Consider the following 27997-nt stretch of genomic DNA (forward strand, 5'->3'; position numbering starts at 1 on the left):
CACGCACTCTCACACACACACACACACACACACACACACACACACACACACACACACACACACCACACACACACACAGACACACACACACACACGCACTGCTACANACACACACACACACACGGACTGCTGCAGAACGAGGCGCATGCGCAGTACGCGGCCCGGGGTGAGGGGCTGGGGGTCTACTGTTAGAACCCAGTTATCACGTTAGAATGACACTATGTTGATTCTATAATAACGTTGCCATAACATTGAAATATTCAGATCATGTTTCACTGAACATAAACACAGAATCTAAACAGCTCCACACAGTCTGCTTTATACATTTATCAAGTTTATGTGTTATGTGTTACATGATGATACAGTTTGTTCAATATATATATATTTAATATATATAATATATATAGGTGTGTGTGTGTGTGTGTGTGTGTGTGTGTGTGTGTGTGTGTGTGTGTGTGTATATACATTATTTAGATATATCTAAATATAGATAAATACACACACACACACACACATTTATATTTACAGAGAATAGAAGAATAAACAGCTGTTCCAAAGCTGCTCCAATATAATTTCACATCAAACTAAATCTTGAATTATGTAACTGCACTAGAGCTCACAGCACATCACATGACTACAATGAAGACATGTAATTGGATAAATATAGGACGTGCTGATGTCACACACACAAGGGGAGAAGAAGGTACATGAGGAGGACAGGAAACAAGGAAGGAGGAGAGGAAACATATGAGCAACCACCTGAGTAAAAACAGAGGGTCATCTCTGTACTAAAGGCAGGAAGAATCACCCTTCTGAGAGTGTTAGGGTAGAGTCCTGGAGAGAACACCGCTTCAGGTCCAGTTCCATGGACAATAACAGAGAAACCTGGAGGGGGTCACTGAGAGGATGGACTCCCCTGGATGTGTGAGGACATGAAGTCCGAGTGAAACATGATGAAAACCTCCAATATTTCTGAGCAAGACTGAGCTGGACTCAGCTCTGGTTGGCGGCCCGAGGCACCACCAGTGATTTTGGGGCCCATGAAAAGATATTACATTGGGCCCCACCTCAGGCTATGTGAACATGTAACACTGTGCAGACATACATCCAACATTCTGCACATAATAAAATTCAATATTTGATGGTATCCTCCATAAGAAATGTGCTAAGGCCATTTTACAGAATTAATTTTAATGGTAAAATTGTCTTGACATTGATAAATAACTTACATATAACTTAAATATACATTAATTTCTTCAATTAAAATAAAATGACATTATCATCTATAGAATGATATAACAAAGGAGTAAAATCAGCTGCAAATCTTTGAACCAAGTATACACACCAACTAGAAATGAGCCTGTGGGCATCGTGTGTAGTGATCCAATAGCCATTTTACAGGTAGCAATGGAACTTGCTTTGCCTTATCTTACTGAAAGTTCTCACCAGCATCAGTCACAGGCAGTGTGCAAAATATACAGTATGTAAAGCATTCTGTCTGTGAATGTTCTCATTCGTCCAGGTCATAGTTATCTCTCTCTCAAATTAAATCGAAGGCAACTGGACTTGTATTTGTCTGTGGAAGACGTTTCGCCTCTTATCCAAGCGGCTTCATCAGTTCATCATGTATTGGTCTCTCTAGTCCGCACTAGTCTGACCAAGAAAGTGGAGTAGGACCCAGGTATTTAACCTCTTGTGGGTGGGTCCACCAAAGTACCTGTGAAAGTACTGGTTTCACCTGACCATTGTTGTGGTCTCATGTGGACGACCGTCGTTAGGGTCAGGTGACCCCGATGAAAGGGCGACATTGTAGATGGGGGATAGAGGGGGTCTGCGACACCATCTATCCCCCATCTACAATGTCGCCCTTTCATCGGTACCCAGGAGAGTCAACAACATAACCTCAGACGACTCTCAACGATCGTCATCCACCAGGGGCTCACCTGACCCTAACGACTGTCGTTCACACAGGATAACAACAGGGTCACCTGACCCTAACGACGGTCGTCCACATGAGACCACAACAATGGTCAGGTGAAACCAGTACTTTCACAGGTACTTTGGTGGACCCACCCACAAGAGGTTAAATACCTGGGTCCTACTCCACTTTCTTGGTCAGACTAGTGCGGACTAGAGAGACCAATACATGATGAACTGATGAAGCCGCTTGGATAAGAGGCGAAACGTCTTCCACAGACAAATACAAGTCCAGTTGCCTTCGATTTAATTTGAGAGAGAGATATGTAAAGCATTGCACATTTCTCCAAAATGCTTTGGAGCTGGATCTTACAAATTGCATTTAGGAAACCAAGAGGAGACAAGTTAAGGGGAAAGTGGCAACATATTATACAGTGTTCAGGTGTCCTTAATTTTCTCAGGCGTAAGAGCTGTGTAAGAATACGTCAGGATCAGTGGTTGGCATACAGAAGGGACTTTATCCTCACAAATCTGCCCAACTTTCAGAACAGCAGAAAATTCTTCTTCAGTTTTTGCATTGGTGTGGAATCTGATGTTATGTCAAACCAGTTTGTTTAGTTTTTTTTTACACAGTTTTCCGAAACACCGTTGCTGTACTGGGCCAAGCCGCTGCACTACAACCCCTTAGCCGCAGCAGCTGGACCATCAGCGGAGGAACAACCACACCCAATGCCACCTGCAGCCCCTGTCCTCCAGGCTCGGGAACCCCACATTCCCACTCCTGAATGATAACCCGGGGAGTTGGGGTCTTGCAGGTGCTTTCTCATCAGGTCGTCATTCGTTTTTGATACACAACCACACACATATAAAACCTGGTCTGCCTTCAACACACCTCTGGACCACTTCAAATACAGATTAAGGTTCATGTGGCCTCGATTGCTCGGTCGTGCAGATACGCCCTGTACAACATCAGGAAGATCAGACCCTACCTGTCTGAACATGCCACCCAACTGGTACAGGCGCTTGTAATATCACGCATTGACTATTGCAACTCTCTCCTGGCAGGTCTCCCTGCATGCACATTCAAACCTCTGCAGATGATCCAGAACGCGGCGGCACGTCTGGTCTTCAACCAGCCCAAAACAGCTCATGTCACTCCGCTGCTCATATCCCTCCACTGGCTCCCAGTTGCTGCCCGCATCAAATTCAAATCTCTGATGCTTGCTTACAAAGCAATAACGGAAGCAACTCCGGCATACCTGAACTGCCTCATTCAGGTCTACACTCCTTCCCGCTCACTGCGCTCTGCTAAGGAAAAGCGCCTGGTGCTACCACCACAACACGGTCCTAAGTCTCTAGCTAGACTCTACTCCTCCGTTGTTCCCCGGTGGTGGAACGAGCTACCAAACTCCATCCGATCTGCTGAGTCTCTCTCGATCTTCAAAAAAAGACTCAAGACCCAGCTCTTTCACTAGTACCTCCGCACTCACAACAAAGCGTCTGGTTCTACCACCACTACACTACATGGCACTACATGCCTCTACAAAACCCTTCTTCGGAAACAAATATTCATTTAAACTGCTGAGCCCTCTCTCAGCACTGTAGCACTTAACTTCCTGGGGAAGGAAAGAAAAAAAAAAAAAAAAAAAATTGCCTCTATGCACTACCTGTTGGCTCCTTTGTCCTGTCGGACTCAAGCTAGCCTCATGGCACTTACTCTTTCTTGTTATCTCCTTATCAGGTCCTTGCTTGTGTTGCATAAACTCTAATATGTACGTCGCTTTGGATAAAAGCGTCTGCCAAATGACATTGTAGCATTGTAGCATTGTAGATTCATTCCCTTCGGCCTCACCAATGCACCCGCTGTATTCCAGAACCGGGTGAATGGCGTGCTCAAGATATGCTAGACAGGTTTGTGTTTGTGTATCTAGATGACATTCTCTTTTTCTCCAGGACCCTCCAAGAACATGAACAACATATAAGATTACCAAGGTGGCCTGTACCTGAGACCTGGAAACAGCTGCAACGTTTCGGCGCTTCATAATAGCTGGGTCATCTGGTTGGTTAGACTTAGTCAGATCCCTACAACACTCACTGGAGTGTTTGGGGCAGCTGTGGCTCAGGAGGTAGTGTGGGTCATCCACTAGGTCGGTGGTTCGATCCCCAGCTCCTCCAGTCCACGTGTCGAAGTGTCCTTGGGCAAGATACTGAACCCCACTTTGCCCTTGACGGCTGTTCCATCAGTGTGTGACTGTGATGTATGAATGTGTGTGTGAATGGGTGAATGTGGCAAGTATTGTAAAGCGCTTTGAGTGGTGAGTAAGACTAGAAAAGCGCTATGTAAGTGCAAATCCATTTACCATTTACCATTTACTGGAGCAGTGGACTTCTGCCAGGCTTGTGGAAGAAGCAGAGTTTGTAGCCGGAGCAATGGAGGAGTGTATGGAGGTAGAGGAGTAATTAGTTGGGGGCGGCAGAGGTTGTACTGCTATCATTTTCTGGAGCGACAGAACAGACAGACTGACAAATGTTGACTGGAGCAAAGGCAGAGGAGGTAATGTTAGCTGGAGCAGCAACTGGAGTGTGAATGTGGTCAGCTCCATCAGAAGCACCAGAGTGGCTCGGTAGAGGAGCACAGGTCGACTGGCTAGCTGGAGCAGAAGCACATATGGAGCTTTGCGCTGAAGATTCCTCAAAGAGCAAACAGCAGTTGCCTTAGCAGGTTTTGTTTGGGTTGTCCTGAGGTAATCTGTTATTTTTCTGCGTTTCATTATTTAGCAAAAGCTAATTATCATTTTCCTCCCTGGGCTTTAAAAGAAGGAGAGGTATACTGTCTTATATTGTTTTTGTGTACCTCATTAAGAGCCAGCCTTATTTTGAAAAGTAAGTTGAAAAGTGGTTGCTCTGTGCCATAATGTGACCCTCTATTGTTAGTTCATTCACCTTTTTATAATTATTATTTTATTTTTTTTATTTGTCATTATATTCATTTTCAATAATTTCTCATAGCTTCCCCCTTTTCATGAGAATAAAATAATCTTTGTGTTCTCAATCGTCTGCCTCCTTTATGCTCATATTTCAAAGCCATCGTCACCAGTTCATTTACTAACAAAATCAGCTAAAATCATTTATATTCATCTTGTCCCGCCTCAATCTACACCCAATAGCCCATAATGACAAAGCGGAAAGAAGATTTTAGACATTTTTGCAAAATTATTAAAAAGGAAAAACTGAAATATGTGGAGGTGCTTTTCAGCAGAGACTGGTCAGGGCAAAGACAGGGCAAAGACAGGGCAAAGCAGAGCTATCCTTAATGAAAGCCTGGTCCAAATGGCTCAGGACCTCAGACTGGGCAGAAGGTTCACTTACTATATGACAATGACCCTAAGCACACAGCCAAAACAATGCATAAGAGGCTTAGGAACAACTCTGTGAATGTCTTTAAATGAACCCAACCAGAACCGTCACTTGAACCCAATCGAACATCTCTGGAGAGATCAGCTGGTTTCAGCTTTTTATCTGTTCTTCTCTCCTCCCCTGTGCACTCACATATACACTATTTTAATACAGCTGAATTCACAGTAAAGCTGTTCTCATTGACATGTTTTTCTGTTTCTGATGTCATGACAACAGAAAAAGTTTGAAAGAGTGACTGAAATGTGGCCCACTAAGAGTACATGTTAACTAGCAGTCACTTCCGAGCTGCTGCTCTGTTGCTGCTAAAATACTGATTTTATAACCACAATGTTGTCTGACAAATCACCAAACACCTCAGTTAAAGACAAAGACTGAGACATGATTTCAGCTGTATTTACTGTAAAATGATCACTCACAGAGAAAGTTAGAAGAGACAGAATATTAGAGTGTTTTCTTATGTAGTCATTTTTAAACAAACCAAACTTGGTTCTCAGTTATGTTAAAGTGGATCAACAGAAAAGAGACTCAGTTTTCTTCATGGTCCACTTCAGCTCTGATGGACCCTCAGTCTGCTGTCTGTGCTCACTATGTTCCTCTGGAGCTCTTACAACTTTACTGCTTTGGATTATGGGTAGCTTTCACTTGGAACAAGGTGGCTGCTGTTATACTTATATACATTTCTGTGGTGTTTGGTTAAATTAGTAATATAATGTAGTATATTGTGTAGGCATGCGAGTGCGCACACAATATACTAAATTTTATTATTACAGTAACATCTGTGTGGTCATTATCAAATACAACCTTATTATTGGGGGATGGGGGGGGTCTGTGTGTAGTAGACAGTTGCTGTTTGATGTATTTGTTCTACATCTGGAAAAGTACAATGGTTATATCCTCATCCACCGGTCTTGCTGTCATTACCAGCGGCCATGGTTTCATCTATTTGTTTTTTTGAACATCCCAGTGTAATATCATGTGATCTGTCAGGGCTATTATACAGTGGCAGAGGGCAGAGGGCAAAGTGAACCTGGAGCTCTTTGTTTTCACAATTTACTGAAACCGAACTGGTTCACTGGTATGGGTGGGGGGATGGGGAGCCAGGGTTGCTAAGCCTGAAACTGCATCCGTGAAGATATTATGTAATTTAGGGGGGCAAAAAATGTCTATTTCAATATGGACTAAGGTAACAGGTTAATTTCTGCTACTCACAGACTACACCCTTGACTGGGGCAGTATTCAGAGACTCTCTGGATATTTACTTTTTGCTAAAAACAAGAAAAAGGAAAAAAAATACTAGCTATTAACAGTTACTAATTTGATATTCAAAAATATAATGTTAAAAAAATTTCTTGGTTCTGGACCCTTCCTGCCTCTAGTGGTCAAAAGTTTCTCTGCAGCTTTAACGTCTCACAGAAATCTGTTAGAGCATCATGTGCTTTGACATCACATGATGTCATCATGTTAAAATATCATGTGACATCATGTCAGCTAATATCATCATCATTATGTAGGAAATGAAGGAGGAGAAAGGATGAAAAACAGCTGCACACATCTCTTCACACATGTGAACCAACATTGTTGCTCCTTTCCTAACAAACAAAATGAAAAAACAAAAAAAAACTTTGTGATGTTTCATTCTCTCTCTCTCTCTCTCTCTCTCTCTGTTTTTCTCTCCCCTCCCCCTCCCTATCTCAGCAGCAGGAGGAGGAGTCAGCAGTGTGAGGATGCTGCCAGGTTGCCGTGGTTTCAGCCTCCCATCTCTTGTGGTGACCGTCGTCAGGGATGTGTGTGTGTGCGGCTGAAGGGTGTGAGTGTGTGTGTGTGTGTGTGATTCTTACAGCTGTGAGGATATATCACTGCAGGACGGAGGAGAGGAATAGAGGAGGAGAGGGAGGATAGGAGCACAGAGGTTTTGAAGGGTGGCTGTGGATTAAAGTCGCTGCAGCAAGTTGTCGTTTCCTCTGAGCTGCAGAGATCTGTGAGGACGACAAGAAGCTTCATCACTCCATCTTTGTCTCTGCACAGGGAGGACTGAGACAGTGAAGGAGACAGTGAAGGATACAGTGAAGGAAGGATGGATGGAGTCTGAGTCGTCACTGATCTTCCGGTAAGCCTCCTCTCAGCTGCTTCATTCTATCATGTTTGTTTCTTCTGGTTTTATTCATCCGTCCAGTTACTTGATCATTCACACCTTTTTGGTCTCTGCTGGTGGAAAATGTTGATCTATTTGTCATCGAGTTGCCGCTGTCATCACTGACTGTGTCAATAAAGCCTGTTCAAATCAGATCTGGCTCCTTCACACCCTGTTTTTGTTGAAATCAGCAGCTTCAGCTTCAATGTGGCCGCCATCTTGAATCAGACCTGAGAGCAAAGTTACAGATTAATGGAAAATTCCACTTTGTTTAAAACCAGGATCTTTAATTATTTTGAGTTGTTTTCAGCTCAAAGTTAAACAAAGGTAAACATACCCGAAATGTTTTTGATAATTCTTCGGAACAGAAGGTCAAAGGTCAAACAGGAAGTAGCTCTGTATCAAACATGATCTAATATGGCTGCCCATTCAATCTGATCAGTGTTATTGATGAACCTGTTTTTATATTTCTGTTCTGAAAGTGAAATAAACATGAGGTTTTGGATGTTACAACTGAATTAGTGAGGACACAACCTGACTGATCAAGACAAGATCAGAGTTAAACTGATTCAGTTTTATATTAGAAAAATAAAACAATAAAATTGATATTTAAAAAAAATAAATAAATAAATATAATCTGGATCAAATTAACTCAAGTGAAGATTTCAAATGTTTAAACACAGAGCTGAATAATTAACTAAAAACTTCAGGTTAGAGCAAATACGTGTTTCCTGTCGTCGTTTCCTACCCTTGTTTCCTCTCCTTGTCTCCTTTTCCTGATTCCTCTCCTTCTGCTCTGTCCCCCTCATCCTCCCCTCCTCTCTCTTCCTCCTTTCTCGTGTACAGGAAGCATTACATCATACTCCTCTGAGAGATGCTGCTGTTGCTAGGTTACCACCGAATGACTCCCTGATCCATTTTTAGAAGGAAGAGAGACAGAGAGGTGGGGGAGGGGGACGATAGAGAGACACTACAGAGAGAGAGAGAGAGAGAGAGAGATTATATCACTGTGGGAACGACTGAAGAATGAAAGAAAACTGGAAACGGAACATGACAGAAAAGAACAAGAACCCATCAGCTCCTTTTAAACTCATATCAGAGACAGATTAGAGACCAGTATGATTCAGTTCATACCAGTCTGGGCTGTCATCTTGGTCTGATGATGGTCTGAACTGGTTCCACTAAAACCAGTTCAGCTGAATTTAAACAGGAAACATTTTTTTCTGGTCACACCAGAAATATAACAAGATTTAAATGGAAGGTTGAGTCTTAATGTTTGGTCACAACCTCAAAAACAGACAAGCAGACATTTAATGTCCAAAGAGAGGGCTGTTGAGTCACAGACCAGGGCTGCATTTGAAAAGTCTTTTTTGCTTAGGAAGTTTCAAACTGAGTGAAATGACCCAGAAGTATACAAGTAAAAGTGGCAGCCATAATAAGAGCTGGTCCAGTTCTCTAAACGATGAGGAAACAAGTTTCAGTGTTTCCTCTCTTATCTCATTTCACATAGGAAACACTGGACCTTCCTTTACGAAAGGAAAGGAGAAATGTCGTCCTACAATTCGTTGCCGCCACAACATTTAAAGCAATGCACCATTGTAGTTTCACCATGGCAGACCCACTAAATAAAGAAACAACAGAGCACCTGCTTCATGTTTGTGACATGATCCAAAACTTATGGAAATCCTTGTCTGATCAACTGAACCCCAAATCCATTGTGGTGTATAAAAGAACAGTATGTAAAATTGCTGAACCAGAGAACAATGTATTATGTGTAAAAACCTTCAAAAACAGGATGCACAGAGCAACCAAAGAGAAATGTGCACCCTAATCAACGTCTGGACTTATAGTGGACTGACAGAAAGAGACTGCAGATCCGAGTCTCACATTATGGACCACAACCGTATTTACACCCTAGGTTGTTAATTTGAAATTTCTTGTGTAAAGGTGTATTCAGCACTCATGTGAGTGTATTTTGATTTGTTTTTGAGAAAGGTTCAATAGAAAAGAAAATCAAAATAGGAACATTTTTAACTACAGGGGAGGAGCTGTGGTGTATAAAGAAAAGTATGTAAAACTGCTGAACCAGACAACAATGTATTGTAACAACCATTGCTGTCTTGGGGTGTTATGTTGTGCTCTGTTTTGGAATCACTGTATGCAAGGCGCTGCTCAAGGGCAGACATATTTTCCCTGGCTCTAATATAGTAGTCATCATAGTTCATTAGCTTCTTTCTTCGTTGTTTTTTTCACCTGAGATATATTCCACACAATATTCTGTGAGACACAACAGATTTTGGCGACAAGGATGGGATTACTTCACGGGAAAAAGATTGTGATAATTGTGAAAACTCGTTGAGATGAAAAGAAGCACATTGAAGATAGTAACGGTATTCAGGAAAAGTGAAGATTGTCACTTCAATGAAAACAAAGACGGATTTGAAGCCTATTTGGAAAAGTTAGAACAGTTCTATCTTTCAAACGGACTGAGTTATGGAGATGAAAAGTCTGTGTTCCTGACTATCGTGGGCAGAAAGAATCAAATTCTGCTGATGCACTGAAACTGCCATGCATGCACATTTTGTGCCAAAGACAATTTTATGGAAGAAAAATAGTTTAACTCCAAAATCAGAGAGAGGATGAGTCCTTAAGTGAATACATTGCAAGTTTGAGGAAGCTGGCAGCTACTTGCAAGTTTGGGACATTTGAAGACAATTCTCTGAGGTATAGATTTGTGTGCAGGGTTAAAAGTACAGAACTCTGCGACCGAATGGTAAATGCAGCCCACACTAAAGACTTGACATTGGCAGGAGCTTATGATATGGGACTTGCACAGGAAGTGACAAAGCAGGATGCTGTTGTGAAAGAAGTCTTTCAGGCTAGCGCCATTTCAAAAGCGGCCGAGCTAGAAAGGAGTTAAGCGAGAAGTCATGTTACAGATGCACTGGCAAAGGTAAGGAGGTGGAATACTGGACATGTAAAAAGAAAGGACACATCTCCAAGGCCTGCTGTTCCTGACACAAGGGGAGAGAAGATAAACAGACCAAGTGGACCAAAAACCAGGATGCTACAGCTTAGGCAGATAACAGCAACCGAAGTGTCGGAAAAACAAGCAGCGGACACCTGTTTACCTGGCGGTCTGCCTGAAAACATCTCATCACTGCAGACAGAGTCTGCTATCTCACCTATTCAGCTGGAGTGACAGAGGTCTGGAGCTTCAAAGAGTCAACAACACCAGACTTTGTCACTGACTACCAGGCAATGTCAGTGGGCCTGAACTGTTTTCTATAGACTCTGAGGGCGAGGACTCTTGTTCTGAAGGTGATGCTGAAATTGAGAAACCTTATTATGTATATGTAAGAGTAAATGAGAAACAGCTAAAAATGAAAGTAGACACAGTAGCTACAGTATCTGTGATATCAGAATGTAACAGGACTTGCTGCCACCATGAATTCCCCCAACACACACACTGTCCCGACTCAAAATAATGATATTAATTGTCTGGATTGCACACACACACTTTGAACTTAAACTTCTCTTGATTCTGTTTTTGCCCGGCCTCTTGGCGCACGTACTCCGGTCTCTCTTATTCTCTCAACAGTTTGTCCTGGCTCGTTGTGGCCATCCTTCTCCTTTGTGTGTATGTGAGTCCCCTGTGTTCCAGCACGCTACTGCATTAAAAGGAGAAGAGAATCATTAACGAGCAACAGCTGAGCAATCACCTCACCTGACACTGCTTTCATCAATCCTCTCCACACCCTATCTCTCCTGCAGCTGCCTGCCGACCATGCCCATTCCCAGATATGCCCACAGCCGGACTTATGCCAGGGAGCCATCTGGCCTAACCCCCTCCCCTCACCATTGGAATGGGATAGAAAGTCAGCCACAGCCATCTGTGCCCCCCGGCCTATGGACCACTTTGAACTTAAACTCCTGCAAAGCCAGATACCACTGGGTGATCCAGGTGTTGGTATCTTTCATGCGGTGCAGCCACTGGAGAGGAGCATGATCCGAACAGAGGGTGGATGGGCACCCCAGCAGATATGAGCGCAGAGCATCGACCACTAACCGGATAGCCAATATAATGTGGAGAAGAAGTTTCCCATAGAGGACTTGTTTCACCCTCTCAAGTGCCAGCTGACACCGCTCCATCCACTGGGCCAGATCTGAGGCACCCTTTCGGGTGAGATCGGCCGGGGGGCTGGTCAGGTCGGCAAAGTTGGGAATGAATCTCTGATAATAGCCTGCCAACCCCAACAACTTCCTCACAAACTTTGGACTTGGGCTGTGGGCAGGCTGCAATTGCTGCGGTCTTATCTACCTGGGGACGCACCTGCTCGCCACCCAAGTGGTACCCCATACACCGTACCTCCCTCTGTCCACCTGCACACTTCTTTGGTTTTTGGGATCCCAACCTGCCTTAGTGAGTCAAGCGCTGCAGCCACCCACTGCATATTCTCCACCCAACTGTTACTGTGTACGATAAAGCCGTCCAAATAGGCAGAGGCATATACAGCATGTGGACGCAGCACACATGAGGCATTGGAAGGCAGCCAGGGCCCTGAACAACTTGAACAGAAGTGTAACAAATTTGTACAACCCAAGTGGAGAAGGCTGTTGGACTCCAGAGAGAAGGGAATCTGCCAATAGCCCTTGATCAAATCCGGTGTCATAAAAAAACGAGTGGTGCCCAACCAATCCAGGACCTCATCGACCCGGGGAATCAGGTAGACATCAAATTGTGACACACCATTCACCTTTGAGTGTCCACACAGAACTGAACAGACCCGTCTTTTTCACAAGAACAATAGGGCTACACCAGGCACTGTGGGACTTTTCTATTACTCCCATCTTCAGCATGGCTTTCAATTTTTCCTGAACCACTTTTCTTTTGCGTTCAGGTTCAGAAAGGACCATGAACCCACCGTCATGCCCAGGTGAGTCTCAACATGGTGTTGTATGAGGTTTGTGCAGCTAGGCAGAGGGGAGAACACATCAGCATAACGCTGCTGCAACCTGGGAACATCTGCTCTCTGGGATGGTGGGAGCTGGCCATCACAAAGGAGCGAGTCAGTATTGGTGGAATTTGGTACCTCAGGTCAATTCATCTCTCTTTTACCGTTGTCACCAGAGAGACAGGCTCCCCCGCTCTCCATGCTTTGAGGAGGTTGAGGTGGTAGATCTGTGGTACCCCTCCCCTATCAGAATGCACAACCTAATAGTCGACATCGCCCACTCACCGTGTGACCTAAAGAGCCCTTGCCACTTTGCGAGTAATTTAGAGTTGGACGAAAGGAGTAATACAAGCACTTTATCTCCTGGTGCTAATTGTCTCAATCTAGTCTTTCTGTTGTACAGATGCTGTTGATGCTCCTGGGCCCTGAGCAAATTCTCCTGTGACAACCACCCCAGTGTGTGGAGTTTTGCTCTAGGATGTACTGAACTTCATTCTTACTTGGGCTCAGACCTTCCTCCCAGCTTTCTTTAACCTTGGGAGACAATACACCTTGATTTTGCTGAGGACAATAAGCAGATGTTTCTGGTTGTTATGGATGCATATGCTCGCTGGCCTGATGTAATTCATATGCAGACCACCACGGCCAGCAAGACAATTGAAGTTCTGAGGAATGTGTTTGCATCATATGGGATGCCTAATGAGGTAGTGATGGACAATGGACCTCAATTTACTTCGGGCAAATTGGAGTCTATCCTTAAGTTGAATGCCATTAGACACATCAAACTTCCAGCTTATCACCGTCTATCTATCTATCTATCTATCTACTAGATTGTCTCTTGTAAAGCCAGAGGTGTCTCGGTCTTTCCAAACAGGGAGTTTTCCGAACCAGACAGGCAGGAAGGGGAAACTCAGGTCTTTCTCTGTGGGTCAGGCAGTGCTTGTAAAAAAACTAAAGGGGAGGAGAGAAGTGGTTGGATGGTGTTATTACTGATGTTTTGGGTTTGGTAACATATGTGGTGAATGTGAATCAAACGTGTAAAACGACATGAAAATCAGATGCTGGATACATGCTGAATTATTTTGACTTTTCGAACCCAGGGTTTTGCTGGTCAGGAGGACACAGTATTAGCAGTTTGTAACAGAGACATCAGCAGTTCATCTGTACTCAGCTGATTAGACACACCTGTCACACCTGCACACACCTGTACACACCTGTCCATACCTGTACACACCAGTTTAATAAATAATAAGGTCCACTTGCAGACTTCTTCACAAGAAACATTTCTTTTTGGGAGATCTGTGAAATGCATCAACACTTTGCTGTTTATTTCAGGATGATGACCATGGATACTGACTGAAAGCTCTGACCAGACTAACAGCTCCTGTTATTTTAACAAACTGAGCACGCTTAAAATCAAAGTGAAGTGACATGAATCACTCTTCACCATCACAGCTGGCCGATCTGTAGTTTTCAGGAAGTTGATCTAATTAGCTTCATGTTTTATAAAACATGTCTGACTGCAGTAACTTAACTCCACATGTGATAAAAGTAAAATCAAATCAATTCACATTACGATGAAAGAAATCAGTGAGTCATTATCATTGATTGATAAAAATAGACTTAAACACACAGTGGGTAACTTCCACCTCTAGGGGTCTGTCAATCAAAACAGTAACAATGTTGGGTTATGTCATGAAATAGCATGGGATCATGGTAGTTGTTGTCTTCACCACCATTACCGCAAGCTCCTCACGGTTTGGATTCCTTCAGTGACAGACAAGACTTCAGGGAAGACTTGGGAGCTGAGATTGCTGCTAACTTTTGTTTTGATTGTTTCTCTGGCAACTCATGAACCAGACATTCAGGAGGTTTTTACCAGCAGCGAATTATCCACAGAGGTGTCCTCCTGTCAATACCAAACAGACCAGGGGATGAAACCAGTAAATGAATAAAGCAGTCTATTTTAAAAATCTGTTACGGCTGCGCTAATATTAGTTTGGACCCCAATGCAGACACAGACTAGATGGAGTGAAGGTAAAGTGGTTTATTGTCACAAGATTAAAACCAGGTGAAGCTGACGGCTGGAGAGGGCTGGCAGCTGACTTAGGTTTGGGTGAAGCAGGGATGAAGCCAGAGGGAATGGCAGTGGTAGCAGTGAGGCCAGTGGAGACTGGCTGAGGAGGGATTCAGGGGTGCAGGCTGAGTGAAGGGCAGCAGTGGTAGTAAGAACAGCAGACTGGCACTGAGATCGTGGACACAGAGGAAAAGACATTAAGCAAAGGTTCTGAGACAAACAACTAGAAACACTAGAAACTAGTTCTCAAGAGAAAAGCCGAGAGCATATGTACCATAAAGCAGACTGAACAATTTGGTGATGAGTAGAGAATCAGCCAAGGTACTTGAACTGGAGTCTTAATGAGGTGATGCAGCAGGTGTGGAGGTGAGCCTTGAGACAAGAGCCAGGAGCAAGCGGAGAGGGAGGCCACGCCAACACACACAGACCAAAAGGGGAGGGGGAAACTCAAGGGAAACAAGGTAACACAAGGGGAGAAAATAAAGTTGCGGCAGAGTTGTAACAAAATCAATGATTCACTGACGCTCTTCAGCAGACACCAGACTGGATGTCTCCAGCAGCTGGGAGCTCAGCTGCCTAGCATTTGCCTTTGCCAGAGATCCAGACGTCTGATGACTAAAATCCTTCTGGTTCAAATATATAATTGAAAACGACAGAGGTATAAAAAGTGTATGTGGCTTAAAACTAGATAAGTCAATTTTGAGCCTCTGGCAGACAACCACAATGCTAACCCATGGGCGTAGGGGATATGATGTCATTGACAGGCGACCCAATGACATACCATTACCAAGATTAAAAATACATATTTCTGTAGGTTTGAGAATTGAATTGGAAACAATTGGGACAATGTAAATACGCAACTCAAAAAATATAGGTCTAGTCATTTTTACATTTCACATATCATCCATTTGTCAATAGCGTTCCAGTTTAACTGTATAGCATTGATCTTATCATCAACTTTGTGGAACAATAAAGATACGGGATACATATGTTTGCATCCTGATGATTACAGATGTTAATCTTTTTATCTTCTTTTCACCTGTCTCAGCAATGTTTCCTGACAATAAAACTAAAACAGAAACAAAGTTTTCCAGTCTGTTAGATGGAGGTTATGGTTAAGAGGCATTTAAAGATTAATGATTAAGACAAAACAACACTGACTAGTGGTCAAAGAGGACGTCATTGGCAAATTCTGCAACTTATAAGATCCGCCACTGTGTTGGGGTGTATCTTCAGAGGGACAGAATCATGAGTTTTGTGCAGGTTTACAGTTTGCGGTGTGTTTAGACTCACACAGAGACAAACTATAATATCACCTGGTCCTGTATGATCCTGCTCGCAGGTTTTTGGGGAGTCATGACATCTCAGGAGGAGGCATCTTCCTTCAAGAGGTTTTTTCAGTATGTGGAGGACAGTGGACTTAGAACATACGATGGCCTGGTGATCCAGAATGCCTCAGACATTGCCAGAGAGAGCGACCGCATTCGTAACCAGACCAACTGGACCTACCTGCAGGAAAAACACCAGAAAAAGAGACGGCAGGAGGAAGCCATCAAGAGGTAGAAAAAACAAAAACACACAAAACCTTAAAAATGATATTATTTTGTCTTTACAACTCTCAGACTGTTTCTTATTAACTCACAGATTTTAAATGGCAACGTGTTGTCTAAGTTGAAATGTGCTTGTTGAAATGTAGCAGATTTTATTTTGAAACGTAAGCCTACTTACCCTGTCAGATCTGGTAATATAATAAGGACATTTTGTGGACATGAATCCATAAAAAAAAGCCCAAAATGGTGTATGACACACTCATCTGAATCTTTATGGACCCTGAACATTCATTCCGGTGTTTTGGGCCTAACATCCAATAAACCAAATTACAGTGCCATCTTCCATTCCTTTTAAGAGGGCACCACTGACTTCAGACCAGGTTTTTGCTGGTCAGTTCCTGCTATCTCACGATAGCAATGCGCCAACAATGTGCCTGACCACAACTCATTTTAAGACCAACAGGCCCATGGGCACTCAGATAAGCACAAGTGTATTTGCTATTTAAACGACATCGGCGCTGGACAGGAAAATTACAACTGCGTCAGTCTGAAAATGGCAAAGACACTTGCAATGCACTTTGCACAAGGTGTAGAATAGAGCCCCTTTTCATCAGCATCAACAGTTTTTACTGTCACCTAAATATTCATATGCCAGGTTCAAATGTTTCTGTACAGGTGCAGCATCCATCCATCAAGTTTGTTCTTATAAATCTCAATTTTTCTATGGAAAGTGGTGCTCATGTCTGGTGTGTTCACAAAATTAAAATGAGGCCCCCGGACTGCAGCATCATCATAGTTAGATTTTTATAAAGAGAAACTCCATAAAAAGAAAAAGATATACCACAACATGACAACATCAGTCTGTTCAGATTCTGATCAATATACAGCTAGATTTTATTTTTCCACTTGAACAGAATTAAATGAAGCATGGTAAAATAAAACACTATAGATGGATGTTACTCTTACTGTTTGCTGTAAAGTCTTAATCAGATAAATTTTGGGTTTTGATGTCACATTAGACTTGTGTGTATTTAAGAAAGTGTTGTGTGATTGGTTGATAAATGTAGGTTTGAAGTGACACATCTTTCCATTGGTCCATCCAGGATTGGTGAAGATGTTGCCATGGCAACAGACGGGGCGTACTCTGGGAAACATTTCAGGATGGGTTTCATGACAATGCCGGCACCGCAGGACAGACTGCCCCCCCCAAGCCAGGGCTTCACCGTCCGATCCCAGTCCCTCCACTCAGTGGGAGGAGGAGATGACGACTCCAACCACAACCGAAAACAGCCCCCACCCAAACCGAAGAGAGACCCCAACACCAAACTGAGTAGCAGCTCTGAGATGGTAAATGGAGGCTCTGGAGTTTCCAGGAGAGACCACCAAGAAACCAAAGAGACAGCGGAGCAGGCGGAGGGTGAGGACAGATCCACATTTTATTAAAGACAAAAAGATACTGTCAATTTTTAAAAGAGGAAATAATTTTATTCTGATGGTGACTTTGAGGCCTCTCTGTCTCTGTCTGTCTGTCTGTCTGTCTGTCTGTCTGTCTGTCTGTCTGTCTGTCTGTCTGTCTGTCTGTCTGGCTGTCTGGCTGTCTGGCTGTCTGTCTGGCTGTCTGCCTGCAGCTCGATGCCCTCTCTACACTGAGGACTACAAGAAGATGCCTCCACCTAAACCGAAGAGGAACCCAAACACTCAGCTCAGCACCTCCTTCGATGACTCCTACATCCATAACCATGGAAACAAGAAGTCTTCCTTGAGGTGGGAAAAGTCTTCATCCCAGAGTCAGAGTCCAGCGTCCAGAGACACGGATGATGAGGAGCCAGTTTATATCGAGATGGTGGGAAACATCCTGCGAGATTTGAAAGGTCAGGAGGGGGTGGAGGATGAGCAGAGCGAGTCTGTGTATGAGGAAATGAAGTACCCAATGTTGGAGGATTTCCTGCAGGACGGTCACTCCACCATCATGGACCCTGAGTCCTGGTCTCGTGGATCTCTCTGTGACATCCCTCCACCCTTCCCTAATCTCCTGACTCACCGCCCACCCCTGCTCGTCTTCCCCCCTGCCCCTGCTCAGTGCTCCCCCAACTCTGATGAGTCCCCCCTCACACCCTTAGATGTCACCCGGCTGCCCATGTTAGAAAATGTCTCTTACAGCAAGTCTGGTAGTGTTGAGCACCCGCAGAGCTCCACCCATCACCGCAAAGAACGAGACCGAGACCGAGACCGAGACCGAGACCGAGACCGAGACCGAGACCGAGACCGAGACCGAGACCTGCCGTCCACCCACACCATCACATCTTCTGGCCGCTCGTCAGCTCCACCCCTCCCCTCCAACCTCTACAAGTCATCTGGCTCTGCCCACGGTGGTCATGGTTACCCCCGCAGCCAATCAGCTTGTCCATCTCCAGTCAGCATGGGTCGCTCTCTGACCCCTCTGAGCTTGAAGAGGCCGCCACCATATGACGCCCTGATGGCCGGGGGCAGTATGCCTCGCTCTTCATCTTCATCTTCATCTTCCTCACACAGGGCAGGGGAGGGTGGAGCTAAACTTAGTAACTCTTCCTCCACCCACGGCTCCATGCAGAATGTGTCGAGGTCGCAGACTCCAACAAGTCCACTGGACGAACTCAACAACCTGTTTACCTCAGGTAGACAGGTGGTGAAGAGAGGCTCAGGAGGCAGGAAGAGCAGGGAGGGTGAAGGTATGTACTCCAGTACTACAGCTGACCTGAAAGGTTCAGAGCTGTTGAAGTCTCCAGTCAAATCAAATCAAACCTTGACTTAAGCAACCAAAACTTTCTCATAGACACATTGAGGTCTGAGGACCTTGGAGTTGTCTTCTCCAGCGTTGTCTCTCAGGTTCACTGTGACCCAACAAGCTCCACCAAGCACATTTCAGCACAGTTACAAAACAGTTACTAAAATAGTCTCACCTAAAGGTCCTGGTAGTTTTATATCTAACTTCTAACTCAAGTGTCAGAATTTTTATGAGTCTGGTTGTCGATCTACAGAGGAAACATTTGTGTTTAGTTTCTGCAGTGAGTTCACTGAGAGCCAGAAAACAATTTGTACTGAAAAACCACAGTGTCTCTAAAGATCTTTATCAAGGATGACACAGCTGTCATGTGATACTGTGTCATGGGATACTGTGTCATGTGACTGCAGTCAGAATCACTTAGGATCAGGTCTTTAATTCTCATACTTTCTTTATCTTGAATGTTCTCCTGGGTTCCTTGTTATTCAAAATAAGTTCTATCTTCTTTGTCTCATAGTTGTTTCAAATTCTGCTGGTTCTTTGTCTCTCATTGAGGTTATTTGTCCTACATATCAGTGGTCCTGTGTTGTCTTTGACATGAATGACTCAGAAGGTTTTATTGTGAATGGAATGGTAAATTGACTGCATTTTCATAACGCTTTTCTAGTCTTAAAGACCATTCAAAGCGCTTTACACTACTAGTCACATTCACACATACATCCATACAGTGCTTCCCTACACATATAGCACTTTCCTACCATACATATACTGTACATTCACACCAATGATACATTAGGGGCTATTTAGGATTCAGTATCTTACGCTCTACCTCCTGAGCCACAGCTGCCCAGTTGTCTCATTATGTCATGCTTCTCTGTTGTATCGCTGTAGGAGACTGTAGGTCTCTGCCCAGACATGACAGTAAAGACAGAGATGGACAATCCAGTCCAGTTTCCAGTAGGATGGGGAGGTCATCTGTCAGTCCCACCATGATGCTGTCTGGAGGAGGAGGAGGAGGAGGAGGAGGTGAGTAAGGCAACAACAACACTACAGGGAAGCATGGAGAAGGTCAGGTTAGTCAGTCAGTTAGACAAATGTGTTCAGTTTAATCAAGACTTTAACTTCAGTCCTTAGACATGTTGAGTCTGTGTCTCATTGGGCCCTGTTTCTATACAGTGTTTTTTTCTGAGTGCCCTTATCCCATAACAGGTGAACTACAGGTGAACAACAGGTGAACAACAGGTGAACATCAGGTGAACATGAGGTGAACATCAGTTGAGCAACAGGTGAACATGAGGTGAACAACAGGTGAACATGAGGTGAACATCAGGTGAACATCAGTTGAGCATCAGGTGAACATCAGGTGAACATCAGGTGAACATCAGGTGAACATCAGGTGAAAAGCAGCTGAACAGGTGTCTCCTCTCATCTCTGTTTGATTTGATGTTAAATGTTTTCTTGTGCAGAATCAAAATCTGTTTGTAAACTCGGCCGTTCAGCCTCAACATCAGGAGTTCCTTCACCTGGCGGGACACCACAACGCCACCTGCAAGAAATGCATCATCCTGCCCTCAGCCAGGTACACCTGTAAAACACCTATCCATTTTACCTGCCTACCTGTCTGTCTATCCACTATCTGTGTGTCCATTTAGATCAATTTTCTTATCAAAATGAAAAGCAGCAATTTTATTATAAATAGAAACTTTGTATTTCACACAGGATTCAACTTCACTGAACAACAGAACGTAAAACATTTAACAGACGACCAGAGGCTTCATCCATCAGCTGACTGACATCTGAACTGTAAACATGTAAACAAGTCAACATGAAACATGTAAAAAAAATAGACATGTTTAATAAGTTGTTGTTTGTTTTTACTTCATAAAAATGACATATTTTGTAATTTAAGTTTTGTCTCAACATGAACTCTAAACGCTGACACAACATTAATCTGTCCGTACATATTGAACAAAATAGTAACAATTCAATACTGATACTAACATGGTGTTCTCATTGATACTAACATTAAACTAACATTAAACTAACATTAAACTAACATTAAACTAACATTAAACTAACATTAAACACTAAAACTGGTTGAACTTGCACTGAAGTTGAACCTGACCTTAAAGGATGAAATCTCATTTAAACACTAATATATAACCCCGCTCCAATTAAACCCCATACACCCATATATGCAATTTGAAACAATAGCCTCACCCAATTAACAATTAACCACACCCCATTGTATTACTGACCACACCCTGTCTGAACTTTAAAGAGCTGAAATACTGGCATCATGTTCGGGCATTCAGTAACTCAATTCAATTCCTAATTTAGCAGCAGTCTATATGAAAAGATGAAGCATGTTTCCATATCAGAGAAATCTCCATCCGCTACAGATGCCATAAGATACTGAGACCTTCGTGATTTTAACAAACTTAAAATTCAGTTCAATTTCAGTCATTACTCCATCCATCCATCCATCCATCCATCCATCCATTTTCAATCACTTACAATCTGGCAGCAGGCCAAGCAAGGTAGTCCAGACGTCCCTCTCCCTAGCGATGGTTTCCTGCTCCTCTTGGAGGATCCTGAGTCGTTCCCAGGCCAGATGAGATATAAAATACCTCCGGCATGTTCTGGGCCCTAGGTTCTCCTACCAATTGGACAAGCCCAGAAGACCTCCACTGGTAGGTGCCCAGGAGGCATTTTAATCAGTTGCCTGAACCACCACACCTGGCTCCTTTCAACATGAAGTAGCAGCAGCTCTACTCTGAGCTCCCTCTGGATGAGGCTGAGCCCAGACACCCTGAGTAAGAAACTCATGTCAGTCGCTTGTTTCCGTGATATCATTCTTTTGGTCACTACCCAGAGCTCACAACCACAGATGAGGGCCGGAGCGTAGATCGACTGGTAAATCGAGAACTTTGTCTTCTGTCTCAGCTCCCTCTTCACCACAACTGTCCAGTACAATGCCTGCCTTCTACCCTCACTTCAGAACAAGATCCCACGATATTTAAACTCCTTCACTTGGCACAGGATTGAAGACTGTACTCTTTATAATATTATTTAGAGAGACCCAACATTCCCCATGATCAAGGACTTGCTGACAGTGGCAAGAAAAGCCTTGAACAGAACCAGACTCAAGGTGGGAGAGGTTCACATAAAGATGTGTAAAAAATAAGAAGAAGAAAAACAGTTATAAAAAGAAAATGATAGGACAAGTAATAGGACTAAGAAGAAGAAGAAGAGGAAAGAGACTAATAACGAAACTAATAACAATAATAGAAGCAGCAGGTGTTGAGCACATCTCCAGAGACAGACAGACCTGCAGAGACCAAGAGGAGGAGAGAGAGACACCAGGAAAACCAAACAGCAGAGAAAGAAGAAGAAGAGTTAGTAAGTTGTTAATGGAATATGAATGAGCATAGATGGAGAGGGAGAGGGGGAGAGGAGCTTGGTGCATCAGTCCCCCAGCGGTCTTATCTTGTCTAGTCTCTATAGATGCATCAATAAGGGAAGCTTTACTTAAGAAGACAGTTTGAAGCTTGATCTTAAATGTATTGGGAGCTGGTTCCACAGGAGAGGAGCCTGAGAGCTGATGGCAATGAACTGCAGTGTTTTGTTGGGATAATAGGGAACTGTGAGCTCTTTAAGATACGATGGTGCCCGACCATTAATGGCTTTGTAGGTGAGGAGGAGGATTTTAAATTCTATTCTGGATTTTATAGGGAGCCAATGAAGCTAACACCTGACAGATGTGATCTCTTTTCTGTCATTACTCAAGCTTTAGCATTATGGAACAGCTGGAGAATCTTTAGAGAGAATTCAAGAAAAAACCTCAGCTCAAATGAAGAACTTACAAGTGCCATAGCTTAAGTACGTCCATCAGCATAACTTGGTTTCATCCATATCCATACAACTCTCACACTCTCAAAAGCTCTCTTCTAAAAACTACAACAGTGTTCAGTCCTCTCCGTCCTGCTGTTACAGATGTGAACTAACCACAGAAGCTTGGCTCCTTTGTGGCCTTGTCAGTGGAGCCATGTCATTTAGTCCGCTGATGTCTAGGACTGATGGGGAATGGTGTCGGTTAAGGTTAGGGTCAGGGTTAGAGTTCAACCATAAACACTGAATAAAAACAAAATGAGATTGTTTTTTCAAAATCTACCATCTTGAGTTGAACATATGAACAAAATACTTTTGAGAAAGACCCTGTCCCAAGGCAGGACCTTTAGGTATTAGAGTTGTTTTGAATGAGGTTTTCACACTTTTGGAACAGAGCCTGGAAGTTGTCTAACAAACATTTTCATTTTACAGACTATTCATTGACTTTTTGAAAACCTTTTCAAATGAAAAATACACTTTTGTCTTCTGTCCTGTGAACTGTTGGTTGTTCCCTCTCAGTTCATAGTATTGTAATACAATGTTTACTAATGAAGCTCTGACAATAAAATATTTAATTTCACCAAATTAGAGAGTTAAAACATAGGAATTCAGGGAAAGTTTCACCTTCTGTAATCTGATCATCTTTTTCTAATCCTGTTACATTAGATCTGAATTTACCTGAATTATTTCTCATAAACACCTGTATTTGTCAATGAAATCAGTGTGACGCAGGCATCACACTGACGACCTGAGTGGAAATAAACTTTAGTCTGTCTGTCTGTCTGTCTGTCTGTCTTTCTGTCTGTCTGTCTGTCTGTCTGTCTGCCATTATCATATCTCAAGATCCTCTGATGAAAATCCAATGTTTAACATTATTAACGTCCATATGATGTTTTTATATAATACAAGACATATGATGAGTGAAATAATCAGTCAACACCATGACCGAGTATTTCCACTTGAACTGCAGTGAACAAATGACAGTCTCATAAAAACTTAGACAGCCAGGGTTTTTCCTCCTCTAACCATCTTGATACTCTCTGCTCTTTCACCTGTCCACCCAGAGCAAGCAGGTGGTGGGCGGGGCACGAGGTTCATGTTCATGAACAATGATCACGACAAGACTCAAAGAGCCACAAACTCAGTCAAACCACAAAATGAGCACAAAGAGATTTAAACAGAGTAAGAGGTTATTAAGTGACAGGTTGCGGACATGTTGATGCTGAGCTGTTCTTCATCTCCAGATGCCGTGGCTGTGCGGAGACGCCACCATGATGGAGATGATCGAGAGGAAAAGAGTTTTGTGTCAAGAGATCAAATCTCGTCAGCGGCCAGAGAAGAATTTGTGTAAACAGGACAGTATGCCGATCCTGCCCAGCTGGAAGAGGAAACAGCCGCCACCATATTCAGGCCCACCAACCGCCGCCGCCACTGGACAGACCACCACGGTGTTCTGGGACACTGCAATCTGAAACACAATTACTACACAAAAACGTGAATCACAGACCACCACAGTGTTCTGAGCAACACAGAAACAGTGATGATGATATTGATGATGATGATGATGAAGTAGCCATCAGGCCATATCCACCACACTGACAGTTCGATGATTTAAACGAACACATCTGGCTGGTTTTCTCTCATTGTTTGATTGATCAGTATCAGCTGTATATTCTCCATCCGTTAGCACTGAGGGCTTTTACACATCGAATGAAAAAATGTTAATGTTTACATCACCAGTCATGAGTGAGCAGAGAATGAATTTTAGTTCAAACTGTCATTAAGCTTCTCTGCTTCTGGTCTTAAATCCTCATTCATGTGAATCTGGTTTGAGGACTTCAAACGAAAGACTCAAAGAGAAGCAATGAAATAAACCAAATATCCTCAAGACACAAAAACAACAGTCTAGATGTCTTCATTAAAAACAATCAAATATAATATGAAACTCTCAACTAATCAATTAATGCACTAATCACTGGGTGTGAATGTGTGACAGTTTGTGACATTGAGGGGTTGACAGATGAAGTGACCTCATGTGGGTCTTGACCCAGAGGTTGAGACACTGTCATGTAAATGATGTGAGAAAATCAGCTGTTTTATCGTTTTATTTCAACACTCAATCAACTTTTCACAAAACATGACAATCACCAAAAACTTTCAGCCAACAGTAACACAGACACATAAACACATACACAGAACGAGAGGTGCAGGGGTTGTCTTGTTGTCCAGTCAGAGTGAAGGGAGGCATGGCCACAAAGGTGTAGCAGGTGTTGTCTTTCTATTCGTTATTTTTCTATCTGACCGCTGTAAAAGATTCAGATGTTTTTATAAAGTCTGACAGTCGTGTAGCAGAATGCTGTAAAAAGAGAAAAAATATTTATAAACTTTTCTGTGTGAAAAGTCTGTCATCAAACATGTTTTTATATTTAAATTAAATCTGTGACGCTCTGTGTGTGGAAGAAAAAATGTGACAATGTTTTTATATTTAAAAACACTTTTATTAAGATGAAAAAGGCACTATTTTAAAATGAGAATATTTTGGTGAGATGTTGGTTTGTTTAGTCTTATCGACTGTACCTGAAACACAGACTGGACTCCTGATGAACTCCAGTTTAACTCCAGATTAACCCAAGTTTAACTCCATATTAACTCCTTTTTAACTCCAGTTTACCTCAAATTTGACTCCCGTTTAAACTCCAGATTACCTCCATTTTAACTCCAGTTAAACTCTCAATTCTGTATTAACTCCAGTTTCACTCCAGTTTAAATTCCGGATGAATTCCAGATTAACTCCATATTAATTCCAGATTTACTTTAAACTGCAGATTAACTCCAGTTTGACTCCAGAATAACCCCATATTTACTACAGTTTAACTCCAATTCAACTCCTGATTAACTCCTGTTTAACTCAAATTCAACTCCTGATTAACTCCAGTTAAACTCCAGAGTAACTCCCTTTTAACCCCATATTAACACCATATTATCTCCAGACTAATTCCAGATTTATAACAGTTTAACTCCACTTAAACTCCAGGTTAAATCCCTTTTAAACCCATATTAACACCATATTAACTCCAGATTTACTTCAATTTAACTGCAGATTAACTCCAGTTTAACTCCAGTTCAACTCCATATTAACTCCAGTTTAACTGCTAATTAAAACCAGTTCAACTCCAAATTAACTGCAGTTTAACTCCTGATTAACTCCAGATTAACTCCAGTTAAACTCCAGAGTAACTCCCTTTGAACCCCATATTAACACCACATTGACACCATATTAACTCCATATTAACTCCACAGATTAATTTCAGATTAACTCCAGTTTAAATCCAGTTTAACTCAAGTTTAACTCCAGATTTACTTCAATTTAACTGCAGATTAACTCCAGTTTGACTCCAGAGTAACCCCATATTTACTACAATTTAACTGCTGAATAAAACCAGTTCAACTCCAAATTAACTGTAGTTTAACTCCAGATTAACTCCCCTTTAATCCCATATTAATGCCATATTAATGCCATATTAACTCCAGATTAACTCCAGTTTAACTCCATATTAATACCAGATTAACTTCAATTTAACTCTCTTTAACTTTACCTGTTCACACAGTTCTGAGGCCTGTACTACAAAGAAGGATTTAAGGTTATTGAGGTTACTTCAGGTATAACTCTGGGTTTCCAATCCTACAATGGTGGTTCACTTGTTACCGGAGTAAATCACCATTGTCATTTATGTTGAACTCCTAACCTCCTCCCAACCTGCTCCAGCTCAGGTTAACTTCAGAGGATCAGATTGAAACCAGTCAACAGCCAAGCTACTGACCAATCAGATACCTGGAAAAACTGAGTCATTATTCCTACAGGATCCCAACTGGAACAAAAAACTATCACAATTACATGATAAATAATAACAAGAAGTAGACATTTATATAAATCAGTTCCAGACCTTGCACGTGTCCACTCTGGTTTTAAAACAAAGCTTGCATGGAGAGTTTATCACACTAAATAAATATATCAACTATTAACTTAACAACTATTATAGCTTAATTTTAATTGAGGAAATATTCTTAAATCTGACAGGATTCCTGAGAGTGATGATGCTCTTACTTTTCTTCATCACTGCAGGTCAGAATAACACGAGGAGACTCTGTGACAATAATTGGAAATAAAAAATAAACCTCTGATGTCTTTTATTAGAACAATGATCCACATCCTGTTGGATATTTCCCATGATTATAAATTTGATTTATAATTTTCAAACATTTCAGTCAGACTGACTCATCAGACATCAACTACTTCTCTCCTCTTTTCTTTCTCTCCTCTCTGCAGCAGAAACAGTCTGACATTAACTTTAACTGTTTTATCTGCATCACATTTTCATACAGTTTGATCATCATCAGACAAAAGAGCAAAAATACTTCAGTAAGAAACTTAATGATAATCTATATTATATATATATATACTATATATATATATATAAGTCTGACTAGTAACTATATTCAGAAATATTACTTTTTTATTCCAGTCATCTGATCATATTGTTTACATTGCACTTTGTTGAATATCACTTTTGGACGTGGTGATAACCGAACTTACCGGCAGGTATCAGCGTTTCTTCTCGTATCATATTAATTACTTTATTCATGGTTCTGACGAGGTAGCCTTTTAATTAACAACTCCACCTCTTTCAGATGAATGTGCTCGTAACCGGATAGGTAAAGCCAGGGTTAACTGAGCCAGTTGATAACCAGCTTCATAGTTCAGGTTATCAGGACGGTCAATGTTAGGTTCAGTCAAGCCAGATAACTAAAAGTTATCCTGGATATGTTGAACTTGCTTCGTAGTACAGGCTTCTGGTATTTTACAGTTTGTTTGTCAGCTGTCAGCTGATACTACGACATGTTAGACAGCCCTGTTGCTGTTTGGCTTGTTTGTTCATTCTATCAAGACTGATTAAATGTCTGATTATGATTATAGAATAGCTCATCTGGGGTCATGTAAAAAATCTTTGCATTACGTTAACTTTTATTGAGTCCTAAAGACAAGTCAGAGAATTGGTAAATAAAGAAAGTAGAAGAGATTTAAGATACGATGGTGCCGACATTAATGGCTTTGTAGGTGAGAGAGAGATTTTAATTCTATTCTGGATTTTATAGGAGCCAATGAAGCTAACACGACGATGTGATTGTGTCTCTTTTCTGTCATTACTCAAGCTTAGCATTATGGATCAGCTGGAGAATTTTAGAGAGAATTTAAGAAAAACTCAGATCAAATGAAGAACTTACAAGTGCATAGCTTAAG

At 42.3% G+C, this 27997-nt stretch overlaps 1 protein-coding gene across 2 annotated transcripts; it reads left to right on the forward strand.

Annotated features, from left to right (window-relative positions):
- The first annotated feature begins 7108 nt into the window (after window positions 1–7108).
- nyap2 (neuronal tyrosine-phosphorylated phosphoinositide-3-kinase adaptor 2) lies at window positions 7109–24197 on the forward strand. Of its 2 annotated transcripts, none has more exons than XM_022738676.1 (7): window positions 7109–7440; window positions 15839–16055; window positions 17150–17463; window positions 17675–18754; window positions 19699–19833; window positions 20274–20386; window positions 23943–24197. In XM_022738676.1, the coding sequence occupies exons 2-7, from the start codon at window positions 15853–15855 to the stop codon at window positions 24168–24170; spliced, it is 2073 nt and encodes a 690-aa protein (XP_022594397.1). In that variant the 5' UTR covers window positions 7109–7440; window positions 15839–15852; the 3' UTR covers window positions 24171–24197. The 2 variants fall into 2 exon arrangements, with proteins under 2 accessions (XP_022594397.1, XP_022594396.1); XM_022738675.1 differs by lacking the exon at window positions 23943–24197 and adding an exon at window positions 20527–20624.
- The last annotated feature ends 3800 nt before the right edge of the window (window positions 24198–27997 follow it).

This window comes from Seriola dumerili, unplaced genomic scaffold (genome assembly GCF_002260705.1).
Source record: "Seriola dumerili isolate Sdu_G_001 unplaced genomic scaffold, Sdu_1.0 BDQW01000036.1, whole genome shotgun sequence".
In the NCBI taxonomy this organism is placed as follows: domain Eukaryota; kingdom Metazoa; phylum Chordata; class Actinopteri; order Carangiformes; family Carangidae; genus Seriola; species Seriola dumerili.

What these genes read in the sequence shown, in the direction of transcription:
- nyap2 (XM_022738676.1), top strand. Translation starts at nt 15,853, where the DNA reads ATGACATCTCAGGAGGAGGCATCTTCCTTCAAGAGGTTTTTTCAGTAT. An exon ending in CAGGAGGAAGCCATCAAGAG is followed by an intron (nt 16,056 to 17,149) that starts GTAGAAAAAACA and finishes TGGTCCATCCAG; the next exon opens with GATTGGTGAAGATGTTGCCA. An exon ending in ATCATCCTGCCCTCAGCCAG is followed by an intron (nt 20,387 to 23,942) that starts GTACACCTGTAA and finishes CTTCATCTCCAG; the next exon opens with ATGCCGTGGCTGTGCGGAGA.